This window comes from Seriola aureovittata, chromosome 21, assembly GCF_021018895.1.
Source record: "Seriola aureovittata isolate HTS-2021-v1 ecotype China chromosome 21, ASM2101889v1, whole genome shotgun sequence".
Classification (NCBI taxonomy): Eukaryota; Metazoa; Chordata; class Actinopteri; order Carangiformes; family Carangidae; genus Seriola; species Seriola aureovittata.
Window position 1 is genome coordinate 6,603,938 of NC_079384.1, and position 20,046 is coordinate 6,623,983.

Consider the following 20,046-nt stretch of genomic DNA (forward strand, 5'->3'; position numbering starts at 1 on the left):
TACAAGCCACTGTAGCTCAGCGGCTTATTTTTGTTTATCAGTGTAGCTCCCACTGGTCATCAAAAGTGGCTGATAAAGTTCATTAATTATTGTAACTTTTGAAATAAAAAAAACACATTCTTCATCTTGTTTAATTATTATTTGTCTGTGTTGTAGATTTAATTTCAAATAAATAAAAGTTTTAGATTTTTTAATAAATTTACAAAGAATTATCAAAACATGTTTTCACTTTGTTATTCTGGGTTGTTAAAGGCAAAAATGGCAATTTAATTCATATCTACAACAAAATAAAATGTGGAAAAAGTGAATTCATGAGCAATAAAATGCATCTTTACTTAAATTTATATACTCAAAGGTTTTGCTGCTGCAGCTTACTTGGTTTGACCTAGGTTAAGATCGATATTACTGTGTAACTGTCATCACAGAATAAGGTCACTAAACTTATAAATCTTCTCTACTTGAGCCATTATCTTTGAATTGCCACTTGTTGTCATGGTTAAACATAAAGAGAGAGAAAGTTAAAACAGGCTCTTTTGTACATGTAAGAGACAGTGTATACAGCATGTGTTCCTAATGAAACAGCAAACAGTAACATTATCATATATATTAACAACAATTTTCTTTCTCTCTCTCTGAATCAGACTCTTAGCACCACATTTGTCACAGTTTTAAGCGTGCTTCATCCTTTCGTTCATTCAGTCCAGTTGTTTGTAGTTGCATGTTATAATTTTGCAGACATTTCAGACGCTGCCTCTCCAACCTGCCTGTCCTCCCCGCCAGCAGCGTCACCTGTCCTGCTCCGCCTCCCTGCTCCCTATTCCCTCACTAGCTCCCTATACACCGACCTGTTTCCGCTTGCTTTCTGCCAGATTGTGTTTGTTTCCAGTGCTCCTGGTGCCCCTTTCTGACAACTGTGACAAGATTAGATGAGATGTACTACTGAATGAAAACAGAAAGCTTTCATGTCTGATTTCTGTTTCTGCACTTTCAGCTAAATGTCAATAGCTCACGGGAAACTGGACGATAATTGTCAGGATTTGACCGCTCGGCACATAGTAGCTAAACTGTTTTGCACAAGCTGTTTTGTTTAACACTAGAATTTATTGTTTATGAGGCCAAATGGCACTGTTCTTCAAAGATCTTGGAGTCTCATTTAGAGTCCAACTAAGAAGAAATGTGATGGTTAGCTAGGGTCAAAAGCACAGGGTACATAGCTGTCCTCGATGCCACAATGACCCTGAATGCTCAGTTAGATAGAGCCAGTTATTGAGTCTGTGCCACAGTCATAACTGATAATAACTGAGCACTGCGGAAGCCCTTTTTTGCATGATGATAGCTCCTGTTGTCAGTATCTGCTCATTGTTGCTCTAATCATCATTGAGATTCATTAAAGAATTGTGGGTTGTGCTGATTGCATCATTCTGCAGTAAGTGTGGTGCAATCAGCACAATTCACTGAAGTCCCCAGGCAATGTGAACAAATGTATGGACCCTTAGTGTGTCCCCCTATCCCTCTGTTAGCGTGTCCTTTCCTCTACCAGCACAATAAATTATAGCTTGTTGAGTGTTGATAGATCCATGAGGGGTCAAGTGAAACTGCCGTTCTTTTTTTATATCATAATCCTTCAGTGAAGCATCTTTTCTCACAGCTTGCATCAGCACATTAATCTTTTATGAGAATGCTCATCAATATACCGGTACCACCATCAACCCCCTCAGACATACGCTACAGTGCAAACAAACACCAGTGTCACACTCTTGCATGCTAGCACGCACACATGCATATGCAGTTTTCTGCAGAGGAAAAATCCTTCAGTTCTGTGTGAAAAAGAAACCAAAAACAGAGGAAGACATAGAGGGAGAGAGAAGGAGAAATGAGGACAGAGAGACGCAGAAGAGGCTCTGTTTTCAGCAATATGGCAGGCTGTTGATGCAGTAGTCCCCTTTGTTCCCTGTGGGTAGTCCATCTTCAAATTTCCTGAACAGAACTGCTTTTGAATTACTGAACGATCCTGCTTTCTACCTCCGGCTCTGTCTGAGTCGGAGAGGAAGCCCACAGACCAATGCATCTCCCTGGACATAGAAACCTCATGGCCACAAGCAGCTTCCACATCGGTGCAGTTTTTAGTTAGACTGCAGCAGAATATACTGAAAGGACATACAAGACAATACAAAGAAAATACGACAAGTGGAACACAGACGGAACGAAACAAGAAGGCTCGCAGAGAGATTATAAAACAACATAAATAGTCTCTCAGAAATGTTGTGACATTATTTATAACTGGTGAGCAAGGTAAAATAACATGCATAGATGAAGCCAGGTGGGTCAGAGTCCCTATGAATGCAGGGTAATATGACACCATGCCGAGAAATTCTTTCAAATCTATCACATTGAGTTTGGTCAGATACAGTCTTTCCATTTGCATAATAGACTGCAAACACCCCATCTAACTGTCCAGGCTTGAATGAATGATTTTGGCATATGGGAGCCACTTTTATCTAATGTAATATTTGCAAAGAATCTGACTATGCAATGTTAAAAAAACAAATGTGGCTATCCATACTAATGACTGCTGTCAGCATAAAGGAAAAGAAAAAGAATGACTTTCAGTATATGATGTGAATTGTATCGGTACTTTTTTCCTTGCATACTTTTGCAGTGCACAGCAGTGTACTTTCGCTTTCTCTGCCTGTTGCATTTTTAAAAAGGCATGTGATACTGTGGTCTTGGGCGAGAAGTGAAGGGGGGAAGACTTCGACAGGAGAGAAAGAACATGAGATGTGGTTGGATGAGACTCTGAAAGAGCTTAGCAGCGGCAGAGAATCTTTTCACTCTTCTCCCTTCACTTCAAAAAGCTGCACTCCGTAACAATGACATCCCTCTCCTCCATGTAAATATCAAGAACTAGCTGGGATTGGTTTCATAAAAGGGAGTTTACATGCGGAGAAGTGAGGTATTTTATTTAAATGTCTGCTTCTACTCAGAAAGTGTACGTTTGAAGTGGTTCTGGGAATAGGCTGGAGTCTCATAGAGCCTTCAGCATATGGGAAACAAACATGCACCATCTGGGCGCTGATGGTTCAAGTTATTCAGCAAAAAGCAATCTGATCCACAGGCTTGTCTTGTTTACATTTGAATGGCTGAAAACTTACATGGATTTTGGGGTCAAAGTTCAGATACTAGCTTCACTGAGAAGTTGTGGTGAGACAAGAAACAAACAGCTGATTGGAACCGACTTAAATCAGCTGTATGAAAGAATATTCAAATATTACAACAGTGCTGTTTGCACATATGTTTTGGTTAAAGTTTTTGGGGCCAGTCAGAACAACAAAAGATGAGTGCCAGCCACGTCTGAGTTTTCTTGGATAAAGTTATGAAGTCCTTGGAAGAATGTCCCTCGTTTGCTTCCACCCAGGACGCTTCAATCCAAAGTCTGGGCGACCGGCCTGAAGAATTCTGTACAAATGCTACATGGATTTGGAAATTGATCTTGTTCATTCTTACAGATATATACATGTACATGTGCAGTATATCAAGTACACTTTTGCTGAACCACAAGATGCATCTGGTTCTATATGTCCTCATCTGCCATGTTGCTTTGTAAAGCTCCCAATGAACAGGTTTTTGTTGCCATATCAAAATCTGCGGCCACTTCCCTCACTAGCTTGTACTTTTGTTTTCTTCACAGTGACATTTCCTTCAAGAACACCTGTATATACTGTATATACTACTGTGTATACTGTTTGAGTTTGTCTCTTAGAGCAAGACAGCTGTGGTCATCTTAAATCCATGTCGATTACAATGAATACCAATGATGATAACATTTCACAGTGGAAAAAACACAAACCATATCCTGTAACATGATGCGGAGAGAAACCCCCTGAACTATGGAGAATGTGGAAGTGAGTTGTTTAGTTGAAGCATTCAAACAGGTTTTTGGAATAAATTAATAAATAAATAAGTGTAAAACTTAATGACTTCTGTCTTCTTCACTGAACACAATAGCTGACACTCCACCTGAACCTGTCAACTTGACAAGCTTCCCAAAGATAACTGTGCAGCTCATCGACTGCTATTTCAATCTTTTTGCTCTGATCGGCAAAAATATTGCATTGCCTTGTTAAAATGACTGACAGGTGGGAAAATGCTAGTAATTCAATAACAAGATATTGTTCAGCTTGATATTGCTATACGCCAAACACAGTACTAAAATAATTTCCTTTCATGTTTGTATCAAATGCCAATCCTGTTCAATATTTTTAGGGACATATTCAATAGAGCCCTCAATAAACAATCCATTCATCCTGTGCCATCACAGAAACCCTCTGCGTTCACCAAGTTACAAGCGCCAGCAGCAGTTCAAGAGCCACAGGTGTGTATTATATGGGTTTAAGTTCATACAACATTGTCAACAACATGAGCAGCTCTCTGTTGTTAGTAAAAATATGCCCATCATCATCTACCGTATCTGCTTTCCCTGCAACTTGGAGAGACGAGGAGGTGAGCATCATTTCATGGCAGGGGAGCCGCCGTTTGCCTCTTTACATCTGGGTTTTCATCTGATTTTTGCTGCCTGTGTAGCATGACACTGAGTGAAAATGAAATACCAGATGCTTCTTTCATTTGCATTTTCAACTCATGAGAAAACAATGAAGCAAGACCATTAAAATGGTAATGTGATTGCACTTGATGAATTTAATCTGTCTTTTTTTGGGATAATTTAAATTTTAAATGTAATAACAGCTGTGAATTTTAAGTTTCCACTTTGGAGCATCATTTTAATAAATCTTCTCATAATGCATGCGAAACTCTATGAAAATATTATGATTTGTTCTGCATTACACGTCACTGTTAAATTTTAATGTTATGGCTTATGTACAAAATGCAAGACTGCATTGCCAATTTAAAAATACTTTTAAAGTTGCATGCATCAAATAAATTTTGCAGTGAATATATTACTGGCATCCAAATGAGTATAACTAGCCTGTGTTCCTGCCGTCTAACTGTAATTTATTTACATTAAAATTTAAGTCCTTTATCATTGAGTCATCCGTTTGAGCGCCCATCCCTGAACACAGACCAATTAAAAGCTTTCGGTGTCCTATATTGGATGGCACACACACACACACACACACACACACACACACACACTACTCCATCATACATTTAATAGTGTACAGCATAAAGTTGTTCTCACCACAGGGCTCTCCATGATGCCTTTGAGGAAGATGAGGTCCAGGTCATTGGCAGTTGTAGAGCTCGTGCTGTCACTCAGTGTGTCCAGGGCCTGATGCATGGCTACGCACGCACACACACACACACACACACACACAGAGAAAGAGAAGAAATAAGAGAAAGAAAAGAGTTTATTTCACTCCTCCCCCTCCCTATTCTACAGTTACTCATGGGAAATAGATCACCTGAAAGAAAGAAGAGAGAGAGAGCGAGAGAGAGAGAGAGAGAGAGAGAGAGAGAGAGAGAGAGGGCACATTTAGAGTAGTTCACACTACATGGCTGAACGAGAGGAGGCTGAAGGAAAAGCCAGCAGGAGAGAGGAAGAGGGAGAGGGGATGGGAGCTGCCTCACATCTTTTCCCAAGCAATTTCACCTCTGTCAGTCACCCTTCTCTTAAGTCTGTCAGAGGCGACAGTATCTTTCTCCTACAACTCCCAACTTCCTCTCTCTCCCCCTCCTACGCACACGTTCATACACACAAGCCCATTCCGCCTGAACAACAACAACATTTTCCGAAGTTGCTGAGAGGAAAAACATTTTTACCATTTTATGTGTGACTTTTTTGTGTGCTAATCAATTTGTCGGCTTGTACCAAAGTACATTTCAGAGGCTGGCCAGGTGCGACTATGGCACAAGCTGATGCATTATTTTTTCTTCTTCTCCTGGTTCATGCAGGAGCCTTGATGATAAGCCTTAAAAAGGAAATACATGCACACACATACCATTATCTCAAAGATGTGTATCAAACTTCTAAATCACACATATCACTCAATGAGATGACCAATCAAATAGCAGATGCAAGATGATATCAACAATTTAAGCAAAGGTCAATGAAGGTTCGGTCTAGCTTCAAAGCATCTTCAGCTTTGAATGTGACGCATCATGGTACCAAACACATTGACGTCACCCACCAGCAGGCATGAATTACAGCAGATGTAACTGTCAGAGGAGTGGGCATTTTTACTCGCAGGGAACATTTGTCTGTTGTAATTTATTCAACAGACACCGAGGCCTTTGTTTCCAAAGCTAAAAATACAACACTGGCTTTTACTCCTCACAAAGGAAGCAGACTGGTGGTCCACCACACTTCCTGCACAACCCACTTCATAGGTCTTATGCCCTTATAAGGACATAATAGAGCATTAAGAGGGGATTGGTCCAATTAGAAGGCTGCTAGTTCATTTTTTCTGAGAGTACTCTGTCCCAAATGCTTTCTATAGACTCGCTTTAACCTTGTTTTAAACATGTAGCACCTCCGCAAACAACAGGATGAAGTATAATCTGGATATATAGTGTGCGTAATAAAATAAGACTGTCCCGCTGCAATCCGCAATAAAAATGGAGGGGCTACTCACAGCTGTAAAAAGTAAATGAAAATATTGCGGATGGTTGTATGAGAGCTCAGGCAAGCTAATAAATCCAAGAAAATATTTTCTTTGGAATAGGGTAATATTTAATTAATGCATTAGTGGCAGTGCCTCTGTTGTATTGTTTTCCGTTAGTGGTATAATGTACATAGACTTCTTCTACTATATACTAGTGGATAAACATAGCTTGTGTATACTTTAAAGTATTATTTTAGATCATGACTCATACTGCACTGTACTAAGCACACTCCACTACATGCAATATTTACAGTAGCTCTGTGGAACCATGTAGTCTTATGTTCCAACAAGAACTTCTGTCTTCTTCCTAATGAGCTGATTTAGTGAGCTAGCGAGCTAGCATATTTACAAATGCATCCCATATGCACAGTTACAGGAAAAATGAGATCAATGGCTGGGTCCAGGTACATTAATTACGATGGTTTTAAACTGAGCAATGCAACAAAAGCCAACAATGAACAAGAGTCTACAGCCATGCTAACAGTTCTGTGAGGCTACTCTTAGCCACAGTGGTGCCATGATCTTAATGTTAACACCAGCATGGCAACATGCTCCCAATGACAATTCTAACATGCTGATGTTTATAAAATATAATATTTAACACATTTACCATCTAAGTTTAGAGTATTAACATGCTAACATTTGCTAATTAGCACTAAACCTAATGTACAGTTGAGGCAGATGTGAATGTTATTATTTTTCCACGGTGCACAAAACCTACAGGGATAATTTGAATTTTGACCAGATGATGGTGCTAAAGGAAAAGCTAAGGAATCCCCAAATTGATTGAAATACATCCTTAGCATGAATGTCTGTACACATTTTAATAGCAAATCCCCCCCAACAGTTGTTAAGACATGTCACTAATCAAAACAAGAATATCAAACTGCTGGTCAGACAATCACCAAAGTCATTCAGATTCATCCTCTAGGGACTATGAATGTCTGCACTGAACAGTCTATAGCTTGTACAAAATGTCATGGCAATACACACAACAGCTACGGAGCTATTTCAGCCTCGACCAAAGCGGTGGGCCAACTGATCGACTGACATTACAATCCATCAAACCATGACACTAACATGACTAAAAAAACAAACAAACAAACAAACAAACAAACAATAAACAGAAATCAGACAATATAAAGTTTTCAGTGATCCACAGAAAATCACCGACTGGAAGAATTAAAATTTTCCTTTGAAAAAAGGGACGTACTATTTGGCAAAATGAATAAGTCTCTCAGAGTATCATGATTCTATTAAGTGGTTTCACTGATGCACAGCCTGAAGCTGCGCTGTTCACAATACACAACAAAATTACTTTGTGGACTCAAACAATATCAATAACTCCAACAGAAAATGTTCTCTAATCTCCTTACAATTATCCCCTTTTAATCACCAAACTCACTGTTTCAACTTGATATCCAATAGGCTGGACTGAAAGCTCGGGTAAGGAAAGAGAATCTGATAAAAACGTGTCCACTGAAGCTGAGTATTTGAACAGTATGCATTTCTGTGTGCAGCTCAGGTCTGTCAAGAACCCGGCAGATTTATGTTTCTGTTGCTCAGCATTGTGCTGTGGGAGGTTTTTTTTAAGGTGCGGAATAATGAGGTAATAGATATTTTGAGAATGAGTAGAGAACTATTTTTGGTCTACTGTGGTGTTTTGGAAGTATTTCAACATGTACATACTTACTATACATCCATGTACAAACAGTCAGAAAGACAGGACACTATCCTCATCTTGGCTTCGACTCAGGAAAAAAGATGAAAAGATAGAAAGCTATAACGGCAAGAAGGCAAGAGGAAGATGACCTCAGTGATTACACAGTCCATCCGCTCTCTCTCTGAATAATTTGACAAGTAAATTAAATAAATAATTGCACAAGTCTTCCGCAGTGAAGTCTTGTTTTTCTTCTATTTTCCCGCTAACACAAGCTCTGCTCCATCAGGACTGTTGCCAGATTTGCGCCTGGCAGAGAGTATCAGACCAGCAGGCTCGGCTTACAGGTCCTGCATAATTCTGTTTAATCACAACAACTGTATGCCAGTGTTGTTGCCACATCGGCACTTTTCCCGATGCCAACTCTCTGATTCACCGTGTGTGTGCAGTTAGATTTTTTTTTTCTCTTCTTCTCAGTGTTTCCCTTATTTTCAAAGTTGTGTACCTTTTTTGGATTCTTCTCACATGCTCATGCTGTCCTAATACATTTACATATGTCACTTATCATTTTCTCTTTTCTCCTTTCACTCCAGCCCCAGTCTGACCTAACAATCCTCACGAAATTGATTTCTCCACAGCTTCCTTGACTTCTACTGTTTCCCCACAGTGTATCAAGGATGTTAAACAAAAACATCAGGGGAAAGAGATGTGCTTCACTTGTATTTAGACTTCTGGAAATAAAGAGAAATCAAAAGAAGGTGTGAAAAGAACTGGAGAATAATACCAATTTTTCCAGTGCTGAGTGCCGGGGGTCGTTCTATTATTCATTGAGATTATTAAAAATCCAACTTGTCCTCTTTCTCGGGTCTTTCTTCTCTGCCTTTCTTCTCTGCACATATAGCTAAATAGGGTTGCTTCCCTAATATTCCTTGGCATGCATCAAAGCAAAGACAACAGAGGATTGGCTATGCAGGTCAAAAGTTCACACAGGAGGAGGTCTGAACCGTATTCATTTCTTTCTTTTCAAACTGCAACTTTCTTTTGAAAATAACTTCCTCTTTAGCATTCAGGTGGAGTATTTCATCTTGTAAACTGCTGCTGTCACAGCCATCCTCCCTTGCATAAACCTGCATAAACTTCCAATAAAGCAGCACAGCCAGGACCAAACTACTTTTTTTTTTTATATCACTAACAGCATTTATCTTTCTACTGCTCGTCTCATATCAGCTCAAAAGTTGCATGTAGACATTTGCGTAATAATATACTCAGGTTTTTTTCATCCTCTCGCCTTTACAGATGAGAACTCAGGTGGAAGTCATTTCTCGCTTCAGTGAATCTAAATTCCCCGTGCTATACACTGTAACTTGATACCATTACAGAACTCCATTTAACAGGTGAGCGCTTAAGAGCACAAGAAAGGAACTCAGATGTAGACAGACTGAACCAGCAACATGTACGTCATGTACAGAACTTAGCCTTCCAGGGAAATGTTATAAAATTTTAAGCTCTTTTCATATTTGAATAGATGTGTGTTTACTGGCATAAGGAGAAAACGGCATCCCAAGAGACTAAGAGGGTGCATACCAAAGTTAACAACTAAGAGCACTTACATTTAAGGAGGCCAATAAACGTGGTAATGATTCATTTAGTTTTAATACCACTTTAGAGAAACCCTTCAGGTGAAAAACTACTTTCTCAGCAATGTGTTCTTCAGGTAAACTTTATAATAATAATGCACTGCGGTGGCTGTCTGCATCACCTCTCAACACTCTTTCCACAATAACAGCTTCTTTCCCAGGGTGACAGCACAGGACATGTAATCACAAGGAAACCAAATTAAAGGTGCTTTTGTCTGTTAAAGTCTCATCCGAGAAACCGTTCACCTCCAAGGAGAGTTACAATTAAACTCAATGTCATGGAGGCAGCTGAACAACCTGGGCTGTTATTGTTTGTGGTTAGAGCGCAGTGGGGGAACATCAACCTCTTAGCCAGCACTTAGTGAAGGTTGTTCTGTTGCTATGGCACGGCGGTTAGGGAAATAGAGAGAGGATGGGGGGGTGGGGGGTGGACAAGGAGACGTGGGAGATTCAGTTGTGTTGGTCCTGTTTCCATGCTGAATCCTCAAGGGGTCTTGTACACAGAGGAGTACAGTGTGCAGCTGACTCTTTCCACTCCCAGCTTCCGGGTCTTAATATCAGTCCGGTCGGCTGGAATTTACTGAGATAAACTACTCGTCTTAAAATGCAGACACGTGAAATGCTCCGCCACGGAAGAATCATACTGTGTGAAAGAGGCACTATCAGCAACAGGTAATGGATGGACCCTGTAGCAGCACAGTGGATATTAGTTACTTACTTCCAAACTCAAGGGCTCAATTTCCAGATTCATAGCCGAAAGTTCACTGCTGCGACTTCATCTTTATCTTTAGCTGAACTGTTTCAACTGCTATTAGTCATCTCACGGTTTGGTGAGCACAGCAAACAACTTATTTCTTAATGATTCTCAAGCACAAAACAATCAATATAGACAAAGTATCATTAAGTGTCAATGCATTGTGATGTGTAATATATACAGTAGAGTACAATAATAAATCTTTGCTTCTTACTATGACCTCATGTGTGTTAACTGATCAATCCTGATGAAGAATCCCTTTTCCCCTGTGGAAGACCGTTTGCCCTGCGTGTGTTTGACATGGCTCCTGCACTGATGAAGGTAAATTAATTGGGAATATGCAACTTTAAAAGGTTGAAGAAGTTCCATTGATGTTAGTTTTGCATCCTGCATCTTTATTCTTGTGGAAGTCTGCCTCGACTCTAAATATACATGACCTGAAGACAAATTTTCACCCCAGAACCAAAACCTCCATCAATTTGGCACCTAATCTTAAATCAGTAATTATAAACTCCAGATTTCCAAAGCCTGGATGAATGGATAAACAGGACAACATCGGCACCATGAGACAAACCCAACTGTTGAGTGCAGCTTAAAACATTGGCAGCACGTTTCATTGGAAAAACTTCAAGAAAACAGATGAATAGCAGCATTAATACTAATAAAACCTCTAAAAGATGATTACCTTGGCCGTCTTAATCACACAGCTTTGATTAATTTGGTGCTGCATTAAAAGGCACCTCTCACCTAAACATGACAAAACTGTTTAGTCAGAAGTATCTGATCTCGCTACTACTACAAAAAATTATATAGACAGAATTACACTTCAAAAGGACAGCAGCAAAGGTGATGATGAATCAGGGCACTTAAGGTCAATGTTAAGCTTTTCAGTGTGTAGTACCTCCACAGTAATACCACCTGCCTTGTTCTGTGAAAACACCGACGGATAAGTGAGCAGTCTTCTCCACAGCGATATTCTTATTCTTTCTTGGATACACCGTTGAAAGTCGCCGCAGCCTTATTTCCCTGTCACTCTATTAAAATGACGGAAAACCGCGTGATGAGGATGACACTGAAACTATTTCAAATTGCCAAAGCCACCTCTGTATAATAAAATACTCATGGGCCTCGACAGACATTATTGAATACTTTAAGGTTTCTCTTAGATTTGATTCTGCTCCCTGCTCTCCAGCAAAACATAATTACTATCAGTCCCTCAGGTAGTGAAAGATGAACGTATAAGACACCGGTGGTGAAGTGGATTGGATTGGATTAGATCATTTATGACTGAAGTATATGATTAATTTGTCCTTATACTCCCATATTATTGATTCTTCCTGCCTTAATGCCCTAGCAGAGTACGATCAGTTATTCAGACAACACTGAGCATCTAGAAAACAACTGAAATGTGAACGCTGCTCTGGACTACAGGCGGTCAGCTCAGCATAATTAAGTCAACATCCTCCTCAAGGAGCCTCGCAGAAAAGCCGAGCTGGCTCATGACAAGTTAAGAGGATGTTGTGTGAAACGTGTGTGGGCAAAACCATTGTGTAATGTACTTTTGTGTTCAATGTTTCTGTGTGTGTGTGTGTGTGTATAAAAAAAACCTGCATTCTGTGGGAATTGACAAACTACAGCCCCCCACACCCCCACAGGGGTTTCCACTTGTGCTCACGTTGAGTTTGAGTGAGTCTATGCTAGAAATCATATGAGGCCATCAAAGTCTTTGCACTAATAGGAAAGATAAATATGTCATTTCCTGGGTTATCTGGTGCAACAAAGCTAACAGAAGAATGAGGGAGATGTCAGTCAACTAGCATCTGTACACACCCACAGAGTCCTGAGAGAACATCTAGCCGACAGTAACCAGCAAAGATAACTGAAATCACTTGTGTGGGTGAACCATGAAGGGCTAAGTAGGGTTGCCACGGTAGTCGATGTTACCGGTGTTCAGGCACAAACTGATGAAATACCTCGCCCACCGGCCTCACTGTCTTTTTTTCTTTCTTTTTTTTTTTTTTTAAATAGACATAAAACCCATTTGGTTCAATTTTGCATATCAGCAGCAGTTTGTCAAATAACAAACGCTCAAAATACTCATTATTCATACTTATTCGGACGCTACAATCATAAACTGAAGGTGTCTACTCCGTGCAGCAGCAGAGCAGAGGTGCAGAGCAGAGTCGCATCACATAGTAGCAGAGTCTTATCACGTGACAAGAGGAGAGTTGACTGACAAGAAATTGGCGGATGATTTGGTGCACAAGCGAAGAAGCGAAAAGCGGCTATTTGGCAATATTTCGGATTTAACCCCAATGGCAAAAGGGAACCTGATAACATCAGTGAAGCAATCTCTAAACTTTGCCAGATGAAGGTGGCAGCATGTGGAGGTAACACTCCTAATCTACAGATACTGAACCGACACGTCTTCTTCGTCATTTTGTCTATTAACCCAGTGGGGAAAGTTCCACACCCTGGCATCTCTAGTTCTTAGGACATAGTTTCGTTTCAGTAGAGGGCGGGACACAACTGACACTTTGTTTTGTCACTGAAGTCATGTTGAGATGTCACAGCAGAAAGGACGAATGAAATTAATGGTGGCTGAATCCCATTTAGCCACTTCAGGGTCCTGGTATCGTCACACTGCCATGATCTTGCAAGGAACAGACTATTCTGAAATTATGTTATCCATAATGCTCGATTAAAAAAATAGAAATTCTACAGAAATCTCTGCGTTATTAAAGCACTAACCCTATAATCACATTCTGTTTCCTGGATAGAGATTTGATACTTTATTTTTACAGTGTACAGTGTTCTGTCTTTTCCTGTCTTTTATTCTTATCTTTTATTGACAGAGATTGATTTGAGAGAGAGAGAGCATGAACTGTAAATAAAAACAACAACGTGACAGGACTTCTCTGCTCTGAGTAGTAGACAATCGTCCTCTCAGGCTACGTACAGCCACAACCACCTACACCAGGAAGTTTTGGTAGCCTGTAGCAGCCTGTAAAGCTTAAGTGCTGAGAGTGTATGCCTGTACACTGTTGACTATTTACTTCATTAGTTTATTAGTTCGGTTGTTAGTGGACCTACTCCAGGTGTAGAGGGAAGTTTTTCTACTAATCTATCAAATCACTGAAATAAAGCCGTGTAGCAGCCATTTCCTGGATATTATTTTGAAGTACACATGGAAATATCTTTTTTGATTGGGTTAATAACGATCAGAGTTTATCCTTTAGTTTTTTATGTTTCACAAGAACAAAATCCGTTATATTCTGCTTCTGTCTACTACAGCAGTGTGCCTGATTGTCCCGTGAGAGGCCACATTTCTGAGGGAAATACTGTAACCCTGACCACCTCTCTCTTGGGAAGCACCTCTCTCTTGGGAAGCCAATCAGCAGAATGAGGGACTTTTAAGCTGCCATTTAAGCCACCCCATCGCCATGGTGATTCTTGCTCCAAGCTGGCATGTATGGATGCGAGCGGGATCCCCTTATTAGTTGGCTGAAGGTCACCACTGGAGACAACACTCGTGATATTTGTTGACATTTTGCAAATGGACAGCAGCTCCCATTACACCTCACCTCACATGGCCACAGAGAAGGCTGAGCGAGAGATAATTTCAAGTGAAGTTTTGAGGGGAAATTAACGATGAACGAGTTTATCGACTGAACCCACTGCTGGGAGGCCAACATTTTGACTTGGACTGTACATCTGTTTTTCATGCAGCAGTTAATGAAAGAGCAAACGCAGATCGTGAGGCTGCGATATTGATGAAATAATTGCCAGTGTCAATGCGTTATCGAATACCCTCAGCCAGAACAGAATTAAATTGTCCCATTCTCTTGAAACCCAGCGATTATCTTTGACAGCCTAATCCTACCAACACACTGTACTCAATGATCCATCATCTGTGTTTGAACACTGCTTCATTAGGCCAGTAGGCACACAGAATATTCCTCTGATAGCATGGGGGTTCGATGGGAAGAGACTCTGTATTGTTCAGCATAGAGAGCATGGTGTGTGTGTGTGTGTGTGTGTGTGTGTGTGTGTGTGTGTGTGTGTGTGTGTGTGTGTGTGCGTGTGTGTAGAAGAAATGGGTGAAAGTGAGCGAGCCACAGAATTATTTGAAGGTTGTGGGTCTGACACTTTTGAGCGTGCTGTCTCTGATCAGAACACTGCTGCATATGAATGACCCCCTACTTACTCACTATGAATGTACAATGCACTGGGAGTCTTTCTTTATCCTTCTCTGTCTTTCTCAAACCCACACACACACACACACACACACACACACACGTACTCTGAACTGTTTGACAGGATGCAAATGCTTTGACAGAAAATGTGATTCATTATGGCCGTCACTGCTCTCTTGTCAAGCTACATTACAGAGGATATCATGCAACATGTTATACTGTGTGACATGCACGAGACTTGGCAATGATGCAATGACACCCTTTAAACTTGACTAATTAAACACGGCACCGTCAAACAGTCGCTTTAATTCCTCTTACCTAAAATCTAAAAAGATTGTTTTGTGTGTTCAACTGGGCACGCATCCGATAGGTCAAAGCACTCCTGTGATACGATGTGAGCAAATCACAGTACATAAATAGATATGGACACACACTCAGAACATATTAGTCTGTAGTATGCAACTCTATGCAATATTAATGAACCCCATCAATTATGAATTGGATGTATGGTACTTCCCACTCCATGCCGTGTGAGCAAACATTCTTTGTGCATTATCATTCAATGCAACAACGACACACTTGCTTTTACTTGCTCTTTTACTGATATCTTATCTTTCTGCTTTCTGTGCTTAGCTCAATGCATTCCTCTGTGTCTCACTCTCTATTGCTCTCAATTTGACAATCAGGCTTCACATTGTGGATTAAATAGAAGAAAAAGTGGCACGACTCCACTGTGTTTATAATGTCCTTTAGTGAATATTTAGAAGCACCTTGCTGCCTTTTTACGTCTCCCTTCCTGCCTTTGTACTCTGTTGCCTCAGATTCCTGTACATCACATGCTGCCCTGGGTCCTAATCTGTCTCTGCCCATCTTCATCACACTCTGGAGGTTTGAACCATTGCATCGAAAGCAGGTGCAATGCGAATTTAAAACACCGGCTAGACCCTGGACCGCCAACATGTGCATTTTAAGTGATTCTACCTTAGATATCAGCGTCTGTCCGGTGTATCTTCCCTAACCTGTAACAAAACACAGAGCAAGAGAACTCATCTGTCCTCAAACCATCCTGCATCCCTCACACACCCAGAAGGCAGGGACCTGTGTTCTTACCTTCTCCCCCCAGCTTGATTTCCAGGCCCTCCAGGGAGTTGGCTGAGTCCCCCTCCTCCAGGGAGAGCCTTCCAAACAGGCTGCCAGCCATGGTGAACAACACCTCACTACAGTGCACACACTCACAGTAACACACCCAATACAGTATCTGAGGCAGACTAAGAGATCTCTCTCTCTCTCTCTCTCTCTGTCTCTCTCTCCCTATCTATCCCTGATTCTCTAGCTCTTTCCCTCCTCTCCACCTGCTCTTGACGTGAATGTGTATAAGCTATGCCTGGCTGAGCGTCTTTTCCTCTGCATGAATGAATGGAGACGAGAGAGTGTTGTGGGCATGAGCAAAAGAAGGTGGAAGGGGTGGGGGGGGTATGATGCTTTCTCTAGGAGGAGGGAGAAAAGGAGGCAGTTAGATTTTCCCTCCAGGCTTCCCTGTGGGGGTTAACGAGGGGAAAGAGCAGCAGAAGGCAGGCTTATAGGAAGGAGGATTGGTCAGGGAGGCGGTGCGGAGGGAGCTGACATGTATCTGAGTGACCCTCTACATCTGATATCACAGACACAGGTACAAACACAGCACGCCTCGCAGATGTACTGTAAGTCATGGGTGCTTATTGGGAAATTTACATTTGTGCTTTCTGCTCATAACTCGAGGAAAAGTATGTCTGAGCTTCTTCGCTGACGGGAGTTGAAATATATCTTATTGTTTCCAATCAAAACTGACCCTTCTGTAACCTGTCTCCCAGCCTGCACAGACAATAGGCTTGTTGAAAAGGCTGCTTTTCAAATTAAAGGAAAAAAAGACATGAATTGGTTTGGAGAAACAATTTACTGTGTTACTAAAAACGCAAGTTATCCAGCCTCAGCCCTCAGCTAGTGTACAGATCAAGAGTGACTGAAAGCCCATTACAAAAAAGAAACTACACACACATTTTAACTCTCCGTGGAACTGCTTTTCCCCCGCTATCCGACAGCTGACTGCCGCAATTTATTACAGCACGGTAAAATACTCTAAAGCTTCTACTATAGAGGTCTAGATTTGGCCCTCTGTTAAGAAATATACTGAGTCTTAATTTTCCAATAATCTGGCCATGGTTTTTCAATCTTCTATGTCTCTGGATCAAGTGTACTTAGCACTAAGTGAAGAGGAAATGCACGGAACAAGTGCCAGGTTAGAATTGAATAATAATAGGCACCTTTTTTTGGCACTGAAACAAGAAAATATAATTCTACTGTTGTCAAAATATCACCGTTTTAACTTTCACATAAATGCCAAGGTTTACACCTGAAAGGTAACTTTGATATGATGCCAACAGGAGACCATCTCATTGAGATCATCCCGCACTGGCGACACTGTGATGCCAAATTTGACTTGGATTCCAGCAATTCCATCAAAACACAAGGGTGTAATCCGTTTCTTTCTTATTTTAGGCAAAAATAGTTGGATATTTTCACCGTGGGGCCAGTTTTATCAACCAGTTTGCACAGCCTGGGATTTACTGCATTAACAGAACACTGTTTGGAGAGGGAGCCATGTTTTCAGTCATTGGAGTTTGTTAAATTTTGCATAGACTAGTGTGAAGTGCCAGACTGAATGTCTTTACAACATCTTTCCTTTAAATTTTTTCTTTCCCAGTAGCACTGGAGTTGCGCCAAATTGTCTCCTGACATGAAAAATACGATTAAATTCTAATCCATCTGATCGAAAAACACCAGCCTTCTTTAAATAAACATCCATATGTTTAAAAAAAAAAAAAAAAAAGTTGAACTGGGTAAGAAAAGCTATTACTGTAATTGACTAACTATGACGCATAAAGGCATTCAATGCTGATCACAAATCACTTAACCCTGATTATCCATCAATCCGTAATAAAAGACTCACTTAATGCCTCCAAAGAAAAATGTTAACGTGTATGTGCGTGCGTGCACTCGCACCGATTCCTTTTTACTACTGGCCACTAATGCAGACTCAACGTGCATGTGTGCATGAGTGAGGGACTGCGAAGGATACAACGGCAAATCCTCTGAGGCATGACTGATCTAAGACTGGAGTTTTAGCGCTCTATTAGCCAGCTCATTAAGTCACATTAGAACTCGGGAGATGAGATACATGTCCTGAGTGCTGGAATAACCACCAACCGTTCAGTATCTCCTCCCTCTTCTCTCTCTTGATATCTCTTTCTCTCTCTCTCTCTTGCTAACACACACACACACACACACACACACACACACACACACACACATGAACACACACACACACACACACACACACACAGATGATCATAGCGAGACCAAGCCACTTACCAGAGTCAGAGCTGGATGTTGCCACGGGCATTTTAAAAATTGGTTCCTCCCAGTATCCTCCACAAAACGTGTTAAGTCAACTGCAATGAAAGAGAGTGCAAAAAAAGAGTGAAGGGAGTTGCAGTGAAAACATTAATGAAGCACTGAATGTGAATTTGAATGCAAAAACCCCTCGGTTGTCAGACCACTGAGGCAGAATTAAGGCTGAAACAAGGGAAGGAGGGTTGAGTTGTGTTGTGAGGTTGAAGTCTGTCACGTTCAATACAACAAATCCTTTTCTGTAATAATCAGAGCCTGTGGATATTCCCAATTTTTCTAACCAGGCTCCCACACACGACAACTGGTATCTAACATTATTAATGCCTAAAAATAGAATAAGCAGTTGCTCTGGTAACACCCAAACAGTCATCATGTCCATCAGGAATACTATTGGCAACAGTTGGAAAGACAGAGAGAGCGGGTGAGTGAGTGAGTGGGCAGGCCAGCTAACATTAGCTTAGTGAGGATCTCTGTTGATTCTAATTGATCCATTTAACATGAGGCAGCAGGAAAAAAGCAACAAGCATCGCAGACAAAAGAGTGGGAGACTAAGCATCTGTTGTCCTGAGATCCAAAAATGGCTTCTCAGGTGAAGTGGAATCTGGGAAAGACACACAGTGAATAGCAATTAGGAGCTAAGGAGGGAGTGCCGGGAACACGAGCAGAACAGGCAATCAATGGTCATGAGGGTGAAGAGAGACAGAATGAAGAAAATATAAGAGGGATGAGGAAGAAAACTGTCAGGCAGGAAGGCTGTGGCTGTGGGGAAACATAAGGGTTGTGTGTGTGTGTGTGTGTGTGTGTGTGTGTGTGTGTGTGTGTGTGTGTGTGTGTGTGTGTGTGTGTGATTGGAGAGAGGGGGGGCAAGAGAGAAGGAGAGAGATCAAACAAGAACAATGGTGAGGAAGAAAGGAGTGCAGCTGATGAGGGAGAGACTGTGGTATCCAAGGATGCTAATTCCTGGTTGCCATGACAATAGCGATCCATGATGGAACCAGTGCCGTGGTGACCAAAACCCAGCAATGTCACCACAGGGTCACTGTGTGTGCGCATGTGTGCACTATGTCAACATATAAATCCTATTTCAGCCTCCTCATCACCATCGATCAGATTTGTGGTGATGAAGAATCTTCACAAAGTGCTCCAGCGTTTGAGGAATTACACTGAAAACAGGGGAACAATCAGTGATATTACAAATGACTGCTACACTCTAAATGTTTCCTGTCTGGCTTCCAATGTTATATATTTAATAAACGGATTAAATGAATTTCTTCCTTCAAAAGGAATCACATTTCTCTTTTACTACTGAGCAGCCAACATTTCTAAAATGACTTTACTGGGTGACATTTTTTATTTAGAAAGCTTCTTTTATCACTAACTTCTTTTCTAGCTTCTTCCAGCCCAGTCCTATGTAATTCTAATAATTTTATTCTCTGCATACAGATCAAAATATTCCCAAATCCTATTTGTTCAGATGTTTGCAGGTCTGCAATTTTGTGTCTAAGCACTTCATCAGTGCATCCCTAGGCACCAGTTAAAATATTCATCTTATAAACCATTAAGTGGGAACCCACTGGAGAAGGGCATATTTCAGTTATAATCTAAACATATTGATCCACCAAACTGGGACAATGGTATTACTGCCTTTCATACCTCCATCCAAATGCAGGTTGGAAAAATTCATTTCAGACTTCATTACGCTAATGACCGCTCAGCTTTAAATTCATCCCTTTGT

General features: G+C 40.9%; 1 protein-coding gene across 5 annotated transcripts in view; it reads right to left on the reverse strand.

Moving 5' to 3' along the window:
- mpp2b (MAGUK p55 scaffold protein 2b) overlaps positions 1-20,046 on the reverse strand; it is a 38,192-nt gene that overhangs the window by 10,941 nt on the left and 7,205 nt on the right. For 3 of the 5 annotated variants that reach the window (XM_056365295.1, XM_056365294.1, XM_056365296.1), the window contains exons 2-3: positions 18,273-18,352; positions 5,198-5,298 (exon numbers count right to left, since the gene is read on the reverse strand). In XM_056365295.1, the coding sequence (XP_056221270.1) occupies positions 5,198-5,298; positions 18,273-18,303 (132 nt within the window). In that variant the 5' untranslated portion in view covers positions 18,304-18,352. Of the gene's footprint in view, positions 1-5,197; positions 5,299-15,977; positions 16,220-18,272; positions 18,353-20,046 lie in introns of those variants that run through there. The other 2 variants (XM_056365293.1, XM_056365297.1) reach the window with 2 other exon arrangements.